Source organism: Scyliorhinus canicula, chromosome 15 (assembly GCF_902713615.1).
Source record: "Scyliorhinus canicula chromosome 15, sScyCan1.1, whole genome shotgun sequence".
NCBI classification, from domain to species: Eukaryota; Metazoa; Chordata; class Chondrichthyes; order Carcharhiniformes; family Scyliorhinidae; genus Scyliorhinus; species Scyliorhinus canicula.
The window spans coordinates 133,238,355-133,262,834 of NC_052160.1; the positions used below are offsets into that span (position 1 = coordinate 133,238,355).

Sequence of the window (24,480 nt, forward strand, 5' to 3'; positions counted from 1 at the left end):
AAAGATAATTTACTGCTGCAATATGATGATCCAAAGCACTTAAAAGCAATAGTACACAGTTTTATGTAACTGAAATGGAAAGGGCCATCTTGTAAATCGATGCAAACAGAATACTTTTTCCAAAACATACATACTCTGCATGGAATCAATTTTCATTCTCTCACCGTGCCCCACCTAGTGAACTAATGTAAAATTGTTTGAAAACATAGCTAAGCATTTAAAGCAGAAGGTAAATTGAAGAGGGAACACATTATGTTTGAACTATTTCCCCGATTGATAGTGAGAAAAACACTTGGATTAAAGATTTTTGTTAAACTTTGGACTTGACGATAGAGGCATTGAGCAGATCTTGCTCCTCATGATTGACAGTGTCCTATTTAAAACATCAGGCCAGCCAAAGAATTAATCAGGCACAATCTAAGAAACTTTGCAGGGTATTTTTTAGGAGAAAATGGAGTGCACCTCAAGTAAAAAAGAACCCCCCCCCCCGCCCTCAAACCGGACTTCCACTTCAATGCCACTTCTGAGAACTTTCAAAGGGCTTTTGTAGAAACAGTTGGCCATGTTGGGAGTTAAGAGGAAACTAGTTCACACAGCATAATAGTAGGTTTTAAAAAATTCAGTTAAGACTTGGAAAATAAAAATAAGCTGTTATACTAAACAGGGAGATATCCCTTTTCAGTTCTTACACTTAACTATCCATGGTCAGTTACCAGGTCTTTGCCACTAATAGGATAAACTGGATATTTAGAGGCTTTCCACATCTTATTGCTCTTCATTACTACATACACAAAGTTTATTTTAATAATACAAGAATGCAGCCAATGGCAAACACGCTGTTCTTCCACTGTCAGTGACAATCTTTGATGCAAATAACCTGACCTTCAGAGAACCAACAGCACTATGGACCAAAAAAAAACATGGACCCACACATCTGCCACTGAATTAAGACTGGCTGTTTTAATAAAGCAAACGGAGGAACAAAGAGTCCTGGGCATTCGTTCTTTCAGCCCCTATTTTTCATAGCAAAATCATGTACATCTAAAGTAATACAGTACAGCAGTGTGGTAACACTCCTAAACAGGACCTGTTACCGCCTGTACTAAAGCACCAAGATAAATGTGCCTTTTGACTGCCTTACTATAAAGGTCTATTGTGCCTACATAAAGTGCTTGATGCTGCAAGAACTGCAAGATCCCCAGGGAGAGCTCTGACTGGGAAGTGGCAGTAAATCTTCAAAATACAATACTGTTAAAGTGGAAAAGGAAAATATCAATTAAATTGTTCAGCTGACATACGAGGAATGAACCCAATTACTTACAATTAAATTATCAAATTGTGCAATTAATATTTTTCAATTTTACTGTAGAGCAGTTTTCCTAATATTCGATAATTTCTGTATGAAAATTTTGTTGGGTTTTAATTTGATGTTCGATTAACTTTGCCATTGTATGACTCAATATTTGTGATTTAATGTTTGTGTCAAAGTGACAAATCCAAACATTGTGAAAATAAGATCCAAATTACAGTTTGTTAAATTTGTAGGGTTAGCAATTTGCTTTGTTCCATTCATTTGTCTTTTGTACGCCTGTCAACTAGTTACGTGGCCATAACTCGGACAAACAAATTTGTTGGGGCTAATCATTTGCTTTAGTATAGGTGCGCGGGAACTGGCACTTCCTCTTCCACCTGGCTTTTTGTACAAAATGAATGTACCCAGGCAGCAAATCATGCAGAAGGTGCGGTTAATTTGTGAGATTTATTTTTGGCTGCTAGGCAAATGGGTTTGTGTTTTTTGAGGCTTAACCATGAATCAAGGCCCTGATGGAAGATAAAAATCCAAGCCACACCACTAGCTGAAACAAAATCTTAAAAAGTTGGGAAATGCACAGCAGGCTAGTCAGTACCTGTGGAGAGAAAAGACAAGTTAACGTTTGGGTTGAGAGGGAAGGATATACATCTGTATACTGAGAAATCATGACTAAATGATAAAACACAGATCTGCTGCATCATTCCAATCAAAGTCCTTTGGTTTGCCTGTGTATATAGTTTACGCCCTCGCCTTTTCAGATCGTATTAATATGCCCGCTCTTCTTTTATTTTCCAGGTGTTCTATTCCATCACAAATACTGCCTGGCCTGCTGTGTTTCTTGGTGCTTCTGTTTTAGATTTTCTGCATCACAAATCCAGTTATTACCACATGATTCATCGATTGATGCAAATGTAATCATAAGGAATGTAATGCGGTGGGCTACAAACATTAAGAAATGGTGAAACCAGTAGAAAAAACATGTTATACAGTTCAAACTAAAAATCCAGCAATTATTTGAGATGGGATCTGATTGCCAAGGCCTATTGGGAGCAGTAGTCACTGATGCGACTGAACAAGTGGAATGATGGTCAGCACTGAATATAGACATTCAATTACCTCTCTTGAAATTGCCCTAATTCCAGAAATCTAATTCCTTAGAACATTATTTTGAATAACTTGTCGAATACATAGATTATATTAGTTAATCGCCTGTAGCACTGCAGAGTCCAAATCAATTAAACCGTGGTTAGAAGGTGGGGATAAATGTTTCCATTTTAAATTCCTACGCCCACTTTATTAATGGAAACTCCAATGTAAACCTGCCACCCTACAATTGTACCCTCTCGCTTGTGGGGGTACAACAATGCCATCACTGGCAGGAGAGCATCTTTGCAGCAAGACAAGTCTACAAAACAAGTTTTGGTTATAAATTTAGACTCAGGAATTTATACTGGAAAACTAAAACAGGAAGCACGCACAGATTTAAGAGTTTTAATATATTAAATTCCTGCATCAAACAGATCAGGACAGTAATGCTCCAGCATCAATATTCATCAGGCTCTAGATTTATAATTTTGACCATCCAAGCAAGCTTGCTACAAAGGCGATGGTTCAAGTTTTAAAACAGGAAAAAGTATAATTTAAAGTAAATAATATTTTAACCAAAAGTGCTTCACATTTAATTCTGGAGATTAAAAGCTGACCTTCAAAATGTACACTCCTTTTTCCTCATGCTGCACCTACACAGGAAAGCACATCCCTTCCTAAATGGCAAGAATTTCCATTGCGTTAACAGTGTGCTACCTTGCATTATTGTCCTTCCTGTTACACACACTAATGTATTATTGATGTATTAGAATGGCCCTGCTGACACCACATCCTTGCATGGCATTGCATTAGCCCCATATGTCCTGTGACTATGTTTTTGCAGTACAGCTGGACTAAGATTATTTAACTTCCAACTAACTTGACTGGCCATATTGTAACCTTTCTCCTCTTTCTCTTTTCTACTGATGCTCCTTCCCTTTTTCAAAGACTCGTGGTACAGTTTCTCTCTATGTTCAAGCAATCATGTTTGCGCGTATAAGCCTAGGAATTCAGTGCAAACCTGGAACCTTCTGGTCTATCTGGCTCACCATTTGACATATTTACTCATCAAGGCAACTATAAATCATGGTCCTTGCAAAATTCCATAAAACTACAAGCTGTTTTCAGGCTACTGATGGGATGGCTTTCAACTAGGTGCAGGCTTCACCAACTCTGAACCCATTTAATTGCACACTGATTTTCAAACCAGTGCTCTGCATGACAATGCTTCCTAGGTGCCAATAGTTTCCAAAAAAGAAATAAGAGCACCAAAAGATACAGCAATTCTCTGATTAAAACAGGAAAATAATGCGAAACATATTGTTCTCTTTGGGAATGTTTTTCTGGTATTATCTCTACTGTAAGTATCTTATGTTTGATCCAAATCACCTCTGTTTGAGGGTACTTTTGATTGCTGCACTCTCCACCCCATATCTGAGGATTGATTCCCGATATGATTTGTATTTGCTTGGAGAGTCCACCTATTGGAATTGCAAACTTACTCCAGCCTGCAGTAATTATTAGAAATAATGAAAGCACACATTTCCCCCAGATAGTTAATGCAGGAAATGAAAGGCGGCAAAAAATGTTGAAAAAGTGGGACACACACATTGTTGGTATGGTTTGGATAGACAAGATCAAATAGGTAAAAGGGATTTCTTCGTCTGAATCTATGGCATGGGCTGGAATTTCATTTTACATGAAACATATTTTCAGTGAACGATATGATTGCTTGAAGTGTGGATCATTTTGTGTCTTTAACATGTTGAGCACATGGAGTGCTGCTAACATTTTGGTGTATTACCACAATCCCTCTGCTATTGCTGATGTGCTATGTTGCTTATTTCACGTCTGCTGATCGTCAAACACCCAATTTGCTCTTTCCAACAAGACATTGTTCTCCATTAGCTCACAATGGTCTTTGGAACCAAATAGGAGAATATGAGAGGGTGTGCTGTGGCTGAAAGAAGGGAGAAAGCAAAAGTGGAAACATGCACCTAATCTCCTGATCTACCAGGTGTTGCTTAACCGGCACCTGGATAAAAAATATTCTCATGTTGCTTCACCAAATAGTCCTTATAAATAAAAAATATAATCTTTAAAAAAAATTCCAGAAATGCACCACAAAAAGCCACTGCGCCCTGATGAGGCAAACTTATTTCAATCATTACTTATCCACACAAAGCTGATACACACCCTGCAACAACAGCACAGCAGCTGTGAAAATGTATTTTAACAGCTTTAAAAGCTTCACACCAAACCCAACATGTAGGTCCAAAACACTCTCTCTCAATCAGAGAGAGGTGACCGTTCTCTGGTTAACAGGTCAAGTGATTGTAAGGTATAGGGAAGAGCAAATCCATCGTGCTTAAATACATTTAAAAAAATAACAAATTGTAGAAAACCTACCTACTAACACATATCATGATGGTCTTAATTCCTGGTAACACCGTCAATTGAATTTTTGAACAGGTTATAATGTCTTTATTTTCTACCGCACTAATGGATCCTACCATGACTCAAAATCCCCCCCCCCACCCACCCCACCCCCACTACAGGTCATGTGTCATAATCCAACATTATCTCAGTGACCAAGACATCTCTTGCCATTTCATATTTGCCAAGACGAGGCTGCAATAGTTTGCCCATTTACTGATGCTGGCAGCTACAGCAGCAAATCAAGCCAGTGCGAAAGATGTAAAACTGAGAAAATTAAAATTTTAAAATATGGTCCAGTGTGGCAGCAACCTTCTGTCACCAAAAGCATCTGTAATTTTAGCTCCAACGCTCTACCCGTTCTTCAATTGCAAATCTTCCCAAATGGGAAAAGCAAAACTTCCTTCACCGCCTGCTCAAGCAGTCCAACAGAAATATCTTCAGCACCTCCCCTCCTCCTAGTGCCTTAAGAAGCGAGAATTAATTCCTGCTTCTTGCAAGGGCTGTTTTCACATAAACCGGAATGTGCAATGTGATTAAGCTTAGGGGATCTCGCAAACCATGTGCTATATCGAATGTATATTAGTTATAAATAAATATATAAGCAGTCACACAAATAATATCGATTCTCTCCCTGACCCCCACAAAAACTCTTAAATATTTGTTATAAGTTAACAAGAAAACAAAAAAGAAATACTGAAATGGTACAATTCATTATGAACAATGTTTTCCTCAAACTTCCTTCTTTCATTGCTTGCTTCAGTCAGCGTGCAACAAGTTTCTCAAACTGTTCAGTTGAGATCTTTCAGAAGAGCAACAGTTCGATCAGCTCTTCCTTCTCATGGGCCTCATCACATTGTGAGTCACATTGCTGCACATAGCTGCCAAACCAACAATGTCATCGATATCGATGTGAGGTGGTGGGGTGAGAGAGGAGGAGAAAAACAAGAGGTTAGAATCCTTGTTTTTTTTCTTTTAAAAAGCACGCCGATCTGTCAGCTATCAAAAATGTCCAGATCAGCTGGGTAACTGGATCTGTTCTGAGAAGTACATAATATTTTCCCATTGCTTCCAGAGGGAGACGAGGAACAGCACCAGCAGCAGCGTGCTCAGCACCCGAAACCGTGTCTTCATGAGAGGAGTGATGAAGTTGGCTATGGTGGAGACAAAGACCAGTATGACAGCCATGAGTGCCAAGATAACGTTGATGAATTTGCCCAGCAGTGCCCTTGCATTAGCGTTCTCCACCCCTTCCAGTTGCACCACCTGTTGTTGCTGTTGCTGAAGCTCCAGTTTGGTAATCCGGGTGAGACACGACTCCAGTGCTTCCTGTAAAGGGTGAACAAAGAAGAGGAACCAATGAGTGAGGCGTTAGACTCCTAGATTCCTTACAACACATGGGCGTTTTTGAGAGAGGACCCAAGGTAGATTATCAGGGCAGACAGATCAAGCACACAACTATGCTATGCTTGGCTTGAGAATAGTAAATACCCAACTTGGAAAGCATTCTATTCTCAGCACTAACATCCCTCAAATGGAAAAAAAAGACATCCTCCGGGACATTGTGGGTGAAAATGGGGTGGGTTGGGGCGGAGGGTGCAAGGCAGAAAATGCCAGAAATTACAAAACAAAATAGAGACTCTCCAGGATATTACTTAATATCTACTGAAAATCCACTGAAGTCCTGCCAGGGTGACAAAATGTTTCTTACAACCATGCAACAGCTGAACTGATGGATCCATCACATGTACTTTATAAACACTTTGGCTCAACAATCAACGCTGGAAATTTCTTGAAACATGACCCAACTAACTGTTATAAGAAGAAAATAAGGGAAAGCAAAAAAAAAAGAATTGCCATTCAGCCCACCCAACACCCTCCATTCATGATTATATAGAATTATATAGAATGTATAATTACATAGTATGATTATCTAGAATTTATACAGCACAGGAGGCAGCCATTCAGCCCATAATGCATTCACAGACTCTTTAAAAGAGCTATCCAATTATTCCCACTGCCCTGCTCTTTCTTCACAGTCCTGAAAATCTTTTTTTAAAGTATTTATTCAATTCTCTGGAAAGTTGCCGCTAAATTTGCTTCCACTGCTTTTTAGTGAAGTGGATTTCAGATCATTGCAACGCACCAACTTAAAAAGAAATCTCCACCTTCCCTCGATTTCTTTTGCCAATTGTGTTCTATGTTTGTCCTCTACTTATTGACTCCTGCAAGTGGGGACAGTTTCTCGCCATGAAATTTTCATATCAAAAAAGGCCCTTCATGACTTTGAAAAACTCCAATTAAACATTCCCTTAACCCTCTCTGCTCTAAGGTTATTTATAAGAACAGGAGATGCTCTTTTCTGCAACACCATCCATTGCTCCCCTACTTTAAAGAGAAGTTCCATAACAAGCATTTCTCAAAAACATTTAAATAAAAATAAGCAACAAAATCTTCAATTTTATTTTTAAATTTAGAGTTCCCAATTCATTTTTCCCAATTAAGGGGCAATTTAGCGTGGCCAATCCACCTACCCTGCACATCTTTGGGTTGTGGGGTCGAAACCCACACAGACATGGGGAGAATGTGCAAACTCCACACGGACAGTGACCCAGAGCCGGGATCGAACCTGGGACCTCGGTGCCATGAGGCAGCAGCACTAACCACTGTGCTACCCATCATAATCTTCAATGCTTGGACAGCAATGAGGTAGATTACTGTGGCAACTTTTTATAGCTTATTCAGATTAATGTTGTTTTGGTTTCATTTCTCAAAGTCTACACACAAATATGAAGACATTGACCTTTACGAATGGAAAATCTGCAATGAAAAACCATGAAGAGTATATTGCAGAAGGAACTGACAGCAAATCCAAACTAGAAAATGAAGTAGGGATGAAAATGGATGTCGAAGGGTGAGAAAACAAAAAAAAAATGGGGGGGGGGGGGGGAAGAGAATTACTTTTGCCGCTATTACATGTTAAAACAAAGGACCTTCAGCTCTTTTAAAGGTTAAAGAGCACAGAGCAAATTGGGGTACAGCTGGAGTGCTGTGTGGTCAGCAGACAACGCAGAGTGGCTGTAAATTAGTCAGAACCGGATCAGACAGTTCAGGAATGTGTCTGCTCAGACACTCTTAGAATTATCAGTAACATCCTTCTTTGAACAATACATTTAGCAGTGTGCGATTATCTTGGACGTACCGTATCAAAGCAAATACTGATAGGGACAGTATCCTGAACCGCCCAGACACCCCCTCATACAGAAACCACACACATTCCTCAGCCCCAAAGAATGTTTTTTTGCCTTTTTTTATGTCCAATTGCCACACATACCACATCCCGACCAAGATCATCTTTTGTTTGCAGTCCCATGTCAATGACGTGCTGTATGTTGCCATGCAAAGCACATCAACTGAGGAGCAATTATACCTGCACTCTCCCCTTCTGCAGAAGGCATAGCTACCATCAAGAATTTACCACTCAGGGAATTACACAAATGGGAATCTGCATCTTCAGACTCTACAGGACGATACTTCTGACATTTCCATTCTGGTTTATAAAAAAAAGACCATTCAGCCCATCCAGGGTGTTCTGCCATTCAGTTAGATCAAGGGTGATCTATATCCCAATTTATCTGCCTTCATTTTGTAACCTTTAATACGCAATAGACAAAAACCGTATCAATTTCATTTTGACATTTTCAATTGATCTGGCCTCAACAGTGCTTTTGAGTTCCATTTCCACTACCTTTTGGGTGAAGAAATCTGTCCTACACGACCACTGAACATCTTAGCTCTAATTTTAAGGCCACGCACCCTTATTCTAGGTTTCCCCACCAAAAGCAATAGTTTTCCTCCATTCATCCCCAACTCCTTAAATCATCTTAAATACCAAAATTAGTTCCCCCTCAATCGTCTATACTAAGGCACCCCTAGTCTATGCAACCTGTCATAACTTAACGTTTTCGTTCCAGATGTGTCAATTATTTCCAGGCTCAGTTCCTGATTTGGGCAGATTTAATCTCAGCTGAGGCAATAGTAATGCACTTCAACTAGCTTTGGAAAATCACACCCACATCTCTGCTCAAAATCAGTATTCTGTGGCTTGTACCGAAAAGCACACCTGGATACATGCAAAGATGTGTACAGATGCAACTGTGATGCTCCAATGGTCAAGCAGCTTGCTGACACTAACTGTCCTTTGACTGCACTTTCCAAAGGAAGCCACCTACACCATCTAAAATAAGGGCAACAGGCGTTATTGAAACACCAACACCCACAAGAACCCCTCCAAGTAACACACCATCTTGACTTGGAAATAATCGCTGTTCCTTCCCTGCTGCTGGATCCTGGAACTCCCTCTCTAACAGCAGTGTAGGTGCACATACAAACACCAGACAACAGATGAACTTCAGCGGTTCAAGAAGGTAGCTCACCACCACCTTCTCAACAGCAATTAGAGAGGGGCAATAGATTTTTAAAAAATTTAAATTTAAGAGCACCCAATTCATTTTTTCAAATTAAGGGGTAATTTTTAGCGTGTTCAATCCACCTACCTTGCACATCTTTGGGTTGTGGGGGCAAAACCCACGCAAACACGGGGAGAATGTGCAAACTCCACACGGACAGTGACCCAGAGCCGGAATCGAACCTGGGACCTCGGCGCTGTGAGGCAGCAGGGCTAACCCACTGCGCCACCGTGCTGCCCCGAGAGTGGCAATAGATAATGGCAATGTCAGTGACAGTCATACCTCAATAAATGAATTTTTAAAATACTGAACGGTTGGTCATTTGAGCAAGGTTGTGAAGAAACATTTGGGTTTATGAAATTGCATTGCCACATAAGTCAGCATTTTCAGGAAAGGGTGCAAGAAAAAGAATGATACTGCCAAACAGACAAATAGAAATACAAAGCAAGGAAGGAGGGAAGAGAGAGAAAATAAATGAGTGCATGCATATGCATGCCGCAAATGGATTTCTGTTTGACACATCTGCGTGATGGTGAACAAAAAGAAATGTAACTGAAAGCAATAAAAACAAAGTTATCTGACCAAACAAATTAACTTAACAGTTTATAAGCAAGCAACGCTACTGTTATCACCAAGATTTAATTAAAATATAACAGTGGCCTTGTGATTGATTCATACAATCTCCAAACAAGAATTGTCTGGAGCCACCACATCGTCTCAGTGAGTGGGGTGAATGAAGATTGCACAAAAAGTAAGTTTCCTTCTGTTCGACTATTAACACACAAAGGTTAGATTCACAGGCAGGTCTAGTCAAATGGATTTGGAAGCACTACATTTAGGTTAACTTCAACACTGTTTCATTTGGCCTAAAGGATGGAAGGTTTTGAAAAATGAAATGAAAATCGCTTATTGTCACGAGTAGGCTTCAATGAAGTTACTGTGAAAAGCCCCTAGTCGCCACATTCCGGCGCCTGTCCGGGGAGGCTGGTACGGGAATCGAACCATGCTGCTGGCCTGCTTGAAAAGCCAGCGATTTAGCCTGGTGAGCTAAACCAGCCCCTTTTCAACAGACATTGGGATTTGTAATCTAATTAATAATAATTTGAAGTCCAAATTGCAGAAAATATCCATTTACTTCCAATTGTGGCACGGTAGCACAGTGATTAGCACTGTTGCTTCAGAGTGCCAGGGTCCCTGGTTTGATTCCTGGCTTGGGTCACTGTCTGTGTGGAGTCTGCACTTTCTCCCCATGGCTGCGTGGGTTTCCTCCGGGTGCTCCGGTTTCCTCCCACAAGTCCCAAAAGACATGCTTGTTAGGTGAATTGGACATTCTGAATTCTCCCTCCGTATACCCGAACAGGTGCCGGAATGTGGTTTTTCACAGTAACTTCATTGCAGTGTTAATGTAAGCCTACTTGTGACAATAAAGTTTATTATTATTAAATTTGGTTCCTTCTGTTAATGACATTCTGCAGCCTTTTAATCAAAGGTGCATGAGAGCAGTCCAGGATTATTTGCTCCATGGTGTGAACTTCATTCCTATCAGGAAGTACCTCATCCCCTTGAAGTACAGTTGAAATCTGCACCACGGAAATATGCAGGCATGTTCACCAACAAGCAGTTCATTTATTAGTGGAACGTTTACCTGGATATCTCTGGCCCTCTCATCCGATTGGTACGCCACTTTTTCCTCCATACTGGCAAGCTCCTGTTTCAAGTTAGACATTTCATTTTGATGAAGCTCCGTAAGATCATTCAGCTGCTCCTCCAGGCGTTCGTACCTGCACAGAGAGAAATGTAAAACTGCCATTAAAACAATTAATAATGCTTCCTGTTGATAGCATAAAGCAACAAACAGCTTTCTTAAGTTGCTATAAAACCAGACAATGCTGAAAATACTCAGGTTAGGCAACATCTGTAAAAAGAGACACTGAATTGATACATCAAAAGTTCATCGACATAAAACGTTAACTTTTTTTCTCCCCACAGATGCTTCCAAACCTGCCGAGCATCAGTTTCAATTTAAGATTTCCAGCATCTGCAGTTTTTTGCTCTTGTATTCCGAAATCAGACCCCGTCCTTCTCTCGATGTCAGTTGAACCATTATTAGGGGTGGAAGAGGAGCTCAGTCTACAGTAGTTTCAGGGTATGTCTCTTGCATACTTAAACACTAAATTTGTACAGACAATGCACAATATCCCAGATCACACTTCCAGGTTTATGCCGTTGCAACTCGCACTGGCCAGTAGGCAATACCCACATAATCAATGAACTAAAAAGGAGCATTACTCTCCATGCATAGTGTTCGCTTTGAAAATAAAGTAGAGACATCAAGAGGATTGATGAAAGGCTAGAAAAAGTTGGATTCTTCAGTCTTGGCAGGAGGCTAATCAGAGATAACCTGTAGCAGAACATGAGATACTAATTGGGATAGAAAATGTTAATCTTGAGCAGTATACCAAATTACAAGAGGGCAAAGAGGGCAAAAATAATAACTGGGAAAGTCTAGTTCAAGACCAATACCAGGAAGCATTTATTCACAAAGTAATTAACATTTAATTAATTATTGCTAAGCACAAGTTATTCTGTATTTATTTGGAAAATTAATGCAATTCCATGAAAGTTGGAAGATACACTGTTCTAGTCTATGAATTATTCTGCTCATAAAGTGGGGCCCTTATCATCTTTTAATGTCACAAAGTCTAATTATAAGCAAGTACAAACATTGTCAAAATGAATCGCAGATTAGAAGGTTAATTTCAGCCTCCAGGTTAATAACCACCAAAAGCAGCTAAATGGAGTTGAGGTACAGATCAAGCTTCATCTGATCGAATGGTGGAACAAACCCCAGGGGCTGAATGGCTCATTGCTGGTCCTACATTCTCTTTTCAATTAAAAAAAAATGGTTTTGCAATGTGAAAAAGTACAAGAGGAGCCAGAATATAATGGATGACATTCACACACATTTCCACCCCCCCCCCCCCCCCCCCCCACCCCCCAAAGTATGATGCTGTTTATCAATTGAATCAGCACATTTGCAGCAATTTGGTATTGGGGCTGACATTTTATGATCTATTTAAGTAATCACTGCTAATATTTTAATAGCAGAAATAAAATATAGCTATCACAAAATAAGATTTAGTAACTCAAATTAAGTAATTTATTCATTTGTTTTGTTCCTACTTGATTGGGGGCCGGTTTAGCTCAGTTGGCTGGTAGTGATGGAGAAATTGGCCAACAGCGCGAGTTCAATTCCCGTACTGGCTAAGGCCTTCTCAATCTTGCCCCTCACCTGAGGTGTGGTGATCAGGTTAAATCATCACACCTCAGTCCACTCCCCCCTCAAAGAGGAAAGTTGCCTCTGGTCACCTGGGACTACAGCGACGTTACTTTACTTTTACTTGATTGGAGACTGTGTTTAATAAATAACAGGAGCTGGTGTGCATTGTACGTTCTGTCTCTGTGCGACCTTATCTCATTTTTCAATTTGGGGGGGGGGGGGGGGTGTAAGCAAGGGAGAAATTGGAAACGGGCGTAAGTTAAGATGTGGGTGTATGCTTCAGAGAATTTGAGTAACACACTGCCTGAAATTAAGTGTGACAGGCAAGTTTAACACTAACAGACAGGAAACTGCACTGCATTAATGGATGGGTGTGCTATGTAGGAGAAATAAAAGAGGATTAAAACACAGTCACAGGAAATACTCAATAAAATCAGCAGGTCAGCAGCATCTGTGGAGAGAGAAATAAGAGTTAACATTTCAGGTCAAAGATCTTTCATCAGAACTGGAAGACATCAGAAATGGGGTGGGTCAGAAACAACTGTGCTACACTTGGGTAACTGTAAAGGAGTGAGGGCAGAGTTGGCAGGAGCGGACTGAGAAAGGAATTTAGCTGGAAAAACGGTTGATCATCCATGGCAGACGTTTATGACTCACAACAAAGATACATCCCAATGAGGAAGAAGAATTCTAGGAAGTGGATAAATCAACCATGGTTAACCAAGCAAATTAAGGATATCAAACTGAAGGAAAATACATGAAGATTACTAGTAAGCCAGAGGATTGGGAAACTTTTAAAAAACAGCAAAATATGGCCTAAAAAAATTATAAATAGGGAAAAGATAAACTATGAGGGTAAACTCGCAAGTAATAGAAAAATGGTCAGCAAGAGCTACTTTAAATATATAAAAAACTGAACATAGGCCCCTTTGTGAGACTGGGGGAGTAATAATGCGGAATCAAGAAATGGCAGAGGTGGTAAATAAATACTTTGTTTCAGACTTCACAGGGATTAGCATTGCAAAAATACCAAATAATCAAGAGGAAAAATGCAGGGGGTGGGGGTTACTACGGAAACTAATGGGGTTAAAGGGCACTACGTTTTTAAAAATTAATTTTCTTACGGGATGTGAGTGCCGCTGATTAGTCCAGCATTTATTGCCCATCCCTAGTTTCTCTTCAGAAGGTGGCAGTGAGCTGGCTTCTTGGCCATTGCAGTCCCTGTGGTGTAGGTGTACCTGCAGTGCTGGTATACCTGCAGTGCTGTTAGGGAAGGAATTCCAGGATTTTGACCCAGCTACAGTGAAGGAAGGGTGACATATTGCAATGTCAGAACGGTGAATGACTTGGAGGGCAACCTCCCAGTGGTGTTATTCCCAGGTATCTGCTGCTCTTGTCATTCTAGAACAGGGGTGGGCAAACTTTTCCGTGCAAGGGCCACATTCAGAAATTCACAATTTTAAAGGGCCGCATAGTATATTAAGTAAAATAATTACCTCACCCGGTTATGATTCTGGGCGCCTCATATAGAACACAGAACAGTACAGCACAAAACAGGCCCTTCGGCCCTCGATGTTGTGCCGAGCAATGATCACCCTACTCAAGTCAACGTATCCACCCTATACCAGTAAGTAACCCAACAGCCCCCCCCCCCCCCCCATTTAAAAATTATTATTTTTTTTTTAAAATGACTTAGTGGGCCGCATAAAGACCTTTATGCATGTGGCCCGCGGGCCGTAGTTTGCCCACCCCTGTTCTAGAATGTAGTAGTCGTGGATTTGGAAGGTGCTGCCCAAGGGACTTTGCTGAATTCCTGCAGTGCATCTTGTAGATCAGGCATTGTCAAATTCGGGGGCGCAACCCACGGGTGGGTCGCGGGCGGGTGTCAGGAGGGTCGTGGAGTAATCTGTCGCGGTACTCCCGATCGCGCAAATCCGCGTGCAACAGCCGGCTTTTAATATGCCGACTACAAGCGGCCTTCAAAATGGCCAGGAACAGATTTTTAAAATTTGGCCGCACTGCGCACACATGCCCAACATGGGTGTGCATGCGCAAAAACAATGCACATGCGCACCGATGATCGGGCATGCATGCGCAGTGCGGCCGCTTTTGTTTTTATATGGTCGCAGCCTTTTTTTTTTAAACAAGTTTGGGGGGGGGCCAAAGGGGTCATTGGGGCCAAAGGGACCCAAAACCATTTTCTCCATTTTTGTCAACGTGGGCCGGTGTGAGCCGAGCAGATCGGCCGGGGTGGGTCTCGCAGGTCGGTCAGTTGGTAAAAATGGGCCCCCAAAAAAAAGGCTTGAAAAATACTGTAAGAAGTCTTACAACACCAGGTTAAAGTCCAACAGGTTTGTTTCAAACACGAGCTTTCGGAGCACGGCTCCTTCTTCAGGTGAATCTGAAGAAGGAGCCGTGCTCCGAAAGCTCGTGTTTGAAACAAACCTGTTGGACTTTAACCTGGTGTTGTAAGACTTCTTACTGTGCTCACCCCAGTCCAACGCCGGCATCTCCACATCTTGAAAAATACTGTTGTATATGGTACACATGGCTGCCAGTGTTTGTCGATGGAAAGGTGGAATCAAGTGGGCTGCTTTGTCGTGGATGGTGTTGAGCTTCTTGAGGGTTGTTGGAGCTGCACTCATCCAGGCAAGTGGAGAGTATTCCATTGCACTCCTGACTTGAGCCTTGTCGATAGTGGACAGGCTTTGCGAGGGTCAGGAGGTGAGTTACTCACCAGAGGATTCCTAGCCTTTGACCTGCTCTGGCAGCCACAGTATGGCTTGTCCAGCTCTAATTCTGGTTAATGATAACCCCCAGAATATTAACAATGGAGGATTCAGTTATGGTAATGCCATTGAATGTTAAGGGGTGATGGTTACATCCTCTCTAGTTGGAGATCGTCATTACCTGGCACTTGTGTGGCGTGAACGTTACTTGCCACTTGTTAGCCCATGCCTGGATAGTGTTCGGGTCTTGCTGCATTTGGACATGAACTGCACCAGTATTTGAGCCATGAGTGGTACTGAAAATTGTGCAGTCATCTACCAATATTCCCACTTCTGACTTTAAGGTGGGAGAGAAGGCGATTGATGAAGCGGCTGAAGATAGTTGGGCCTAGGACAACCTAACAGTGTTTAACACTGCTGCCTCACAGCGCTAGAGACCCTGGTTTAATTCCGACCTTGGGTGACTGTGTCAAGTTTGCACATTCTCCCCGTGGGTTTCCTTCAGTGCTCCTTTTTCTTCACACAGTTCAAAGGTGGGGTTATGGGGTTACAGGGATAGGGCAGGGATAGATTTGCTCGGGCTCCTCCATACCACACTCAAATACAAGCCTGCAGGATCATTGCTGGAATATGGTCAGGATCCTTGCAGTATCCAGTGCCTTCAGCTGTTTCTTGATATCACGTGGAGTGAATTGAATTGGCTAAAAACTGACATCTGTGATGCTGGGACCTCTGGAGGAGACAGAGATGGATCATCCACTGGGAACTTCTGGCTGAAGATGTTGCCATTGCTTCAGCCTTATCTTTTGTACAGGTTGTGCTGGGCTCCTCAAACATGGAGGATGGGGATATTTGTGGAGCCTCCTCGTCCAATGAGTTGTTTAGTTGCCCACCACCATTCACAGCTGGATGTGGCAGGGCTGTGGAGCTCAGATCTAATCCATTGGTTGTGGAATTACTTATTTCTGTCTATTACTTGCTGCTTATGTTGTTGACTTGCAAGTGGTCCTGTGTTCTGGCATGCCGTCCTGCATGCTTCATTGAACCAGGGTTGAACCACTGGCTTAAGTGGTAGAGTGGAGGATATGCTGGGCCATGAGGTTACAGATTGTGGCTGAGAACAATCCTGCTGCTGCTGATAGTCCACGGCATCTCATATTGCTAGACCTGTTCTAACTCTATCCTATTTAGCAGGGGGTCGGTTAGCTCAGTTGGCTGGACGGCTGATTCGTTACGCGAGTGACGCCAACAGCGTGGGTTCAATTCCTGTTCTGGCTGAAGTAATTCATGAAAGCCCCTCCTTATCGACCTTGCTCCTCGCCTGAGATGTAGTGACCTTCAGATTAAATCACCACCAGTCAGCTCAGAAGGGAGAGCAATCTGTGGCTGTGGCAATATTTTTAATCCCATTTACCACAGTGTTAATGCCATACAACACAATGGAGGTATCCTCAATGTGAAGACAGGACTTTGTCTCCACAAGGACCCTGCAGTCGTCACCGATGCGGTCATGGACAGATGCATCTAGAGTAGGCAAGTTGGTGAGAATGAGGTAAAGTTGCTGGTTCCCTCACCACCCGCCACAGTCCCAGTTTAGCAGCTGTGTCCTTTTGGACCCAATCAGCTCAGTCTGTGATGGTATTACCGAGCCACTCTTGGCTATAGTTATTGAAGTCCCCTCCCAAAGTACATTCTGTGCCCGTGCCACCCTCAGTGCTTCCGTCAAATTCAACATGGAGGACTGATTCATCAGTTGAAGGGGGAACGATTCATGGCAATCAGCAAGAGGTTGCCATGCCCATGTTGAGGACTCCCACGGCACTCCCTCCTGACTGTATATCACTGTGCCGTTGCCTTTGCTGGGTCTGTCCTGCCGATGAGATAGGATATACTCAGGAATAGTTATAGTGGTGTCTGGGACAGGAGCTGTAAGCTATGATTCTGTGAGTATGAGTCTGTGAGACAGCACAAACTGTCAGATGTCAGTAAGGAGGACTTTGCAGAGTTTCCCATTCTCATTTTCGGAGCCGAGGGCCAGCCGGTTTGTGTTTTTTTTAATACAACTGAGTGGCTTGCCAGGACATTTCAGAGGGCATGGAAGAGTCAACTATATTGCTGAGGATCTGGAGTCACATGTAGGCAGACCAGGCAAGGATGGCAGGTTCCTTCTCTAAAGGGCATTTCTACAACAATCGACAATTAATTCATAATTAGACTTAATTTTATGCATTCAATTCCACCATCTGCTATGGTTTTGATTTGATCCCAGGTCCCGAGAGGATTACTCTTGGTCTCTGGATTACTGGTCCACTGTCTGCAATGCCATTGATCCACCGATCTGATGGATTGCATCCTAGGATATTAAAGGAAGTAGCTACAGAGATAGTGGATGCACTGGCAATAATCTTCCAGTAAGAATCTTACAACACTAGGTTAAAGTCCAACATGTTTGTTTCAAACACTAGCTTTCGGAGCACTGCTCCTTCCTCAGGTGATCCTGAGGCATTCACCTGAGGAAGGAGCAGTGCTCCGAAAGCTAGTGTTGGAAACAAACATGTTGGACTTGAACCTGGTGTTGTAAGATTCTTACTGTGCTCACCCCAGTCCAACGCTGGCGTCTCCACATCATAATAATCTTCCAAGAATCTTAAATTCTGGAAAAGTCCCTGAAGATTGGAAAACTGCCAATGTAACACCCTTATTAAAAAAGAGAGAGCGCCAAAAGACCAGTTAGCTTAACATCTGTCATTGGGAAAATGTTAGAGTCCATTATAAAGGGTGGAACAACAGTATTTAAATAGAGTTGGCATCATCTTCATGAAGGGGAAATCATGCCTGACTAATTTATTAGAATTCTTCGAGGTGGTAACAAGCAGGATAGATAAAGGGGAACCAGTAGATGTAATATACTTGGATTTCCAAACAGCATTTGATAAGCTACTGCATAAAAGGTTACTTAATAAGATAAAGGCCCATGGTGTTAGAGGGAGTATATTAGCAGAGGATTGGGTAACTAATTGAAGACAGAGTTGGGATAACAGGAGCATTTTTAAGATTGCCACCTGTAACTTTTGGAGTGCCACAGGGATCACTGCTGGGCCACAATTATTTGGAATATATATTAATGACTTGGGTGAGGGAAGTGCATGTACTATTGCTAAGTTTGCAGATGACACAAAATAAGGTGGGAAGGCAAGTGGTGAGGGTGACAAATTTGCAGAGGGATATAAACATGTTAAGTCAGTGGGCAAAACTTGACAGATGGACTATAATGTAAGAAAATGTGAAGTTATCCATTTTGGTACGAAGAATAAAATAGATGAATATTACTTTATTGAAGGTGGGCCGCACTGCAGCACAGAGGAATTTCGGGGCCCTCGTGCACAACTCACAAAAAGCTAGCATGCAAGTTCAGCAGATTATTGGGAAGGCAAATGGAATGTTGGCTTCCATTTTAAAGGGAATGGAGTATAAAAAATAAGGAAGTCCTGCTAAAACTATACAAGGCACTAGTCAGACCACACCTGGAATATGGTGAACAGTTCTGGTCCCCATATCTTTTTTAAAAATAAATTTAGAGTATCCAATTATTATTTTTTCCAATTAAGGGGCAATTTAGCGTGGACAATCCACCTAACCTGCACATCTTTGGGTTGTGGGGGTGAAATCCACACAGACAAGGGGAGAATGTGCAAACTCCACACAGACAGTGACCTGGGATCAGGATTGAACCAGAGTCCTGGGCGCCATAGGCAGCAGCGCTAACCACTGCACCACCATGCCGCCCCTGGTTCCCTTATCTAAGGAAAGACACAGTGGCATTGGAGACAATCCAGAGAAGGTTTGCTAGGTTGATTCTGGGTATAGAGGGTTTTATGAGAAGAGGTTAAGTAGGTTAAGCCTATTCTCATTGGAGTTTAGAAGAATGATAGGTGACCTTATTGAGACATAGGATTCTCAGGGCGCTTGACAGGGTAGATGTTAAGAGTTTGTTTTCCCTTGAAAAGTCTAGGACCAGAGGGCATAATCTCAGAGTAAGGGGTTGTCCATTTAAGACAAAGAAGAGGGAGAATTTCTTCTCTCAGTTTAGCAATTCTGTGGAATTCTTTACTGTGGAGACTGGTTTGTTAAGTATGTTCAAGGCTGAGATAGAATTATAGAATCCCGACAGTGCAAGAGGCAATTCAGCCCATCGGGTCTGTACCGATCCTCTGAAAGAGCACCCTACCTAGGGCAACCCCCACACTATGCCAAAAACTATCTCCGATAGACAGATTTTTAATCAGTAAGTGGAGTTGAGGATTATCACAACAGATCAGTCATGATCTCATTGAATGTGTTATGGGAGCGGCGTTCAGAACCCCAAAATATATCAGAGAGTTCAACCAACCTCTCCCTTTAATGTATTGTTGCTTTTGAAGCACACGGCTTGTTCCCTAGGTATGGATTACAATTATGGACACGTGTTTTTTAAACACAAAACAATGTTTATTCCATGAACTCAACTTAACCTTTTAAAATAAACATTGGATCTCTTAACACCCCTTTCTTCAAAGATAACCCCGAAAATAATACAACACTAAATAATCCCTCAAAATGTTCCTTCAAACCTCCAAAAGACTTAGCACCTTTAAACAGAAACACATCAGGTTAAAGACATTACTATTATGAGTTTAAATCATCCAAATGATTCAGAGATAGTCTTTCATGGCAGAGATCACCGCAGATCCAGCTCACAGCAAACACAGACACGCCCAAGCTCTTTTCCTCAAAACCTTGCTTTCTCCTTTCAAACAGCTCACAGCAAACCAGCCAGGCACTTTTCAGCTGCTCTCTCTCAAACTGAAAACAAAAGCAGAAGTGAGCTCAACTCAGCTACCCCCACCCTCTGACATCACTTCAGGAATATGAGCTGCTCCATTTCTTAAAGGTACATTGCTTAAACATCCATTCCTTAAAAGGTACTCTCACATGACAAATGGCAGAGCAGACTCGATGGGCTGAATGGCCTTCTTCTGCTCCTATGCTTGATGGGAGGGGACAAAGCTAAAAGGGGAAAAGAACAAATTAGGGGGGTCTGGGTGGGGGGGGCAAGAGTAAATTAAGAGACAAAAGTGATAGAGATAAAAGGTAAAGGAGGACAAGTACTGAAACAGAAGATGGATCTGGAGACATTAATAATTACAGCAGACATGGGGCAAACATGAACAATCTGGCAAAGAGAAGATGAATTTTGTGTGGCTTGAGAATGCAGCAAGAGGTCTGAAAGGCACCAGGATCAGTAGGTTTCATTTAAACCTCCTCTTCCTGATTATTTGTTCCGTCTCTTGTGTTTGCTGAAAAGCTGCTCATCTCTTAACATCTTCCAATTCTCACCAAAAGGTCATAACCTGAAATGTTAATGCTGTTTTTATCGCTCCACAGATCTTCGGACCTGCTTAGTACTTCCACAATTCTGTTTTTATTACAGATATCCAGCATGCAAGTATCTTGCTTCCCTTTAAAAAGTGTTCATTGACCATAGTCAGGGTGTGAGGGTACACTGACGGTAGGGTCACAATACTGACGGAGAAATTCCAACTAGCAAGGGGCAACAAACTCAGGTACCTGCAGCTTAAAAGCTTCCTATGAAAGGAGACAAGGACATACTCACGACCACCGTGAGACACACTATTGGAAGGACAACTGGATGCAGACATTCTAGGCAGAGGGAACTGTAGTGACATGTACAAATGACTGATCGAGAGGGCCAACACCGAACTGGACGTGACGAGGAGGAAATGGGAGGACGATCTGGTGTTTGAAATAGGGTTGGGACTCTTGAGCGAAGCACTACGTAGGGGCAACTCCATTTCCACATGCACAAGACTCAACCTAACGCAACTAAAAGTGGTACATAGAGCCCACTTGACCAGAACCCGAATGGGTAGGCTTTCCTGGAGGTGGAGGACAGATGTGAACGGTGCAAAGGAGGCCCGACCTACTGCGCCCAAATGGTCTGGTCTTGCCCAGACTTGCTGGTTACTGGACACCTTCTTCGAAGCAATGTCCAAAGTGGTGGTGATGAGGGTGGAACCATGACCGAAAGTGGCAGTCTTCAGGGTATCAGATCAGCCAGATCTGTTCATGGGGAGGGGGGACACCCTTGCCTTTGCTGCCCTGATCGCCCACCATAGAATCCTGCTCGGCTGGCGGTCAGCAGCACCAGCTAAAGCTGCAGACTGGCTGTCCGACTGTCGGAGATTCTCCAAATGGAAAAAAATCAAATTCGCCATCCGTGGGTCGGAAGACCGCTTCCTCAAAACATGGGAGCCATTCACCCGACTGTTCCGGGACCCGTTTGTGGCCAACAAATAAGTAGCCAGGAAAAAGTAGCCAAGACATGATAGAAGAGAAGGAGGACCCAGGGCGAACAAGAATAGGTAGCCAAACCTAGCAAGAAAGAAAAGGGGTAGCAGGGAAGGGGGGAAACAATAGAGAGGAACCAGAAGGGAGAAAGGAGAAGGGAACACAAACTAGAGGGGGGGGGGGGGGGCACAGGGGACTATTAATGACCACAACAAACACAGCAAGGCAAAAAGAGAAAGCAAGAACGGGAAGAGGGAACCACTCATGGCCGAAGCTTACGCAACTGTGCAGCGATAAAAAGCGAACCAAAAGTATAAATAGCATCAGGGGCACCGCCCAGGTGCCCCTCCCACCCTGCTTGGTAATAAAAAAGAAAAAGGGGTAGGGGGAACCCCTTTCTCATTTTGTATTTTTACTTCCTTTATTTTTGTGTATATTTGTAATTATACCATGTACAAAACCCAATCAAAACGTTAAAAAAAAATAGCAGATGCTTACACAAAGAAAGAGAGGAAAAGTTAGTAAGAGACAAAGTTCAGTTGACATGCTTTCTTCTTTGAAACCAAAAACGGTTGACTGCATCAGTGATACCTTCCTCTCAAAATTACATTCAAAGATGTTACAATGTACTTTATTACTGTTCCACTTTAATCTATATAGTTAACTGGCTAATTTGAAAAATAATTATATTGTGCACTTCTGATGTACATTGCCAGCAGGTGCACTACACTGAAATGGCTGGCGGAACAAATGCATGTGGAAGTCTGTGGTAGGCAGCACCACCACCAGGCATTTCATGGTACTACCACCCTGGCGGTTAAATCAATTACTGCCTGCCCTCTTTGGATTTTCCACATTATTCAACCCTCAATTCAACATACCCAAGCCTTTTATATCAGATAATCTTCTCAACCAAGGATGGACAGACGCTGCTATTAAGTGCAACCGATGTCAGCCCTCAGTTGACGACTGGGTGGTCCTGTAAAGTTGAGATTCTTTCCCTGTCTTTCCAAATTTACTTTATTTTGTTTTCCCATCCTCTACTCTTGTCCCTTACCTGTATTTGAGAACACCATAACCACTTAAAGCACATATTTTTCAATTTTGTTCACTAATTTATACATGTAATTCTGGGCGGGTTACATTAATATGACTCCAGCACTTTAATGTGTTAATTCAACCGAGCAGAGTTAAAACTAGCCCAGTTCACTATATATTACAGGTTACATGGTCTTACATACATGTGTACAGAGTTCGCCATGTTTTAACAATATTTTGAGGGATCAGGGTTATTCGTTTGTTAGGGTATGGGTGGATGAAGTGATGGCAGCAGTTTAGGTCAAGTCCAAATTATACTCAAGTTGGTTCCTTTCCCTTCTGTTCGGTTTCCTTCCACATTGCCTTGAATCTTTTTCCACCTGGCTTCCGCACACATGCACGATTTTGCAGGGATCACCAGGTAATGATTAGGACAAGATGCCCAGGTTAATATTCCCCTCTTCCCAGCTTAGTAGTGCTCATTTCAAAATCTAGCACACACCATCTGTAGCCACAGCTGAGATGTACCTCAGGCAAATCTGTTTCACCTCAAAAGCAATTTGACAGAAGAATCTCTGGTGGTGCAGACTCACTTATTATGGAGAGAAATGGGCTTTTCAAAACAGTGACTGTACATGCTGAGAACATACTGGGGTAATCACAATACCATAAAGCTGAATATCATCTAAACCACAACTGAAAATAGATTGCACTGGAAGGGAGTGCTCTCTGACCTTGAGGTGAAAGAGGATTTTCCATCAAGGACTATATTGTTTCATGGCTACCAGTAAAGTCTGAATGCACCAATGCTGTTGTCTTAGGAATGAAATTGAGCATGTTCACATAGATACCATATTTAATAAACCATTTTTTCCCTAAATGTAACCTGTTTGCTGATAGGAACTGGGATAAATAAAAGGGAAGGGAGAAGATAGCACATTTGGATTTCATGATAGTGCAGACATCATTTCCCTATTGCTCAAGCCAATATTCATCAAATTTTAGAAGCTAGATACCTGTATCGTTCTTCTTGCAAACACTGTGTCATGTAGGCATAGTCTCTTTGTAGCTGCCCTTTCAAGTCTTCCATTGCATCTTCCAAATGTGACTGGCTATCTTTAATTTCGCGAAGTTCATCCAGGATAGTATCGAAATTGTTATGATGGCTGTCCAGTGTATTCGATTTGGGGCTCCCCATACCTCCAGCCCCCGCCCCAGAGTTACTCCCACCTGCTGAGCCAGAAGTTGCACTGGAACATTCATCCTCACTTCCATACTTGGGGCTTGACACTAGTGTAGCACTTCCACTCAGAGTCCTGGCAGTCTCTTCCTGATGTGACTCATCCAATGTGTCTTTCAAGTGGGCAATGTTGTCAGCGCTGCCAAACTTGTTTCGTATCAGACTGGCAAATTCCCGTGGCTTGGAAACGACAGCTGTGTGGGTGACTTGAGAGAGACCAGACAGGCCTCCCTTCACACCTTCCACCACACCTCCGCCAAATCCACTGATTCCAGCTCGGACATTGGCACCCACATCCTTTAGACCTTGCTGCATGTCCCGCAAAACATCCTTTGGCTGCCTCGAAAGACCATTTTGTTCAATCTCTGTAAAAGTTAATCAAAAAATTTATATTATGAATGAAATAAAGCATGTACAATTTAGCCTTTATCAATCTCTTAAATACACGATTCATATGCTCCCTTGTCCTCTTTATAAATCGTCAAGTACTCCACTACAAGTGAAAGGATATAGACCTGCTCTCAGACATTCATCAATCTCAC

General features: G+C 42.2%; 1 protein-coding gene across 6 annotated transcripts in view; it reads right to left on the minus strand.

The window, feature by feature from the left end:
* Positions 1 to 4,946: 4,946 nt before the first annotated feature.
* tmcc2 (transmembrane and coiled-coil domain family 2) overlaps positions 4,947 to 24,480 on the minus strand; it is a 183,763-nt gene continuing 164,229 nt past the window's right edge. For all 6 annotated transcript variants that reach the window (XM_038820802.1, XM_038820803.1, XM_038820805.1 and 3 more), the window contains 3 exons: positions 23,715 to 24,303; positions 10,949 to 11,084; positions 4,947 to 6,163 (listed from right to left, as the gene is read on the minus strand). In XM_038820802.1, coding sequence (XP_038676730.1) covers positions 5,852 to 6,163; positions 10,949 to 11,084; positions 23,715 to 24,303 — 1,037 coding nt within the window. In that variant the 3' untranslated portion in view covers positions 4,947 to 5,851. The remainder of the gene's footprint in view (positions 6,164 to 10,948; positions 11,085 to 23,714; positions 24,304 to 24,480) is intronic.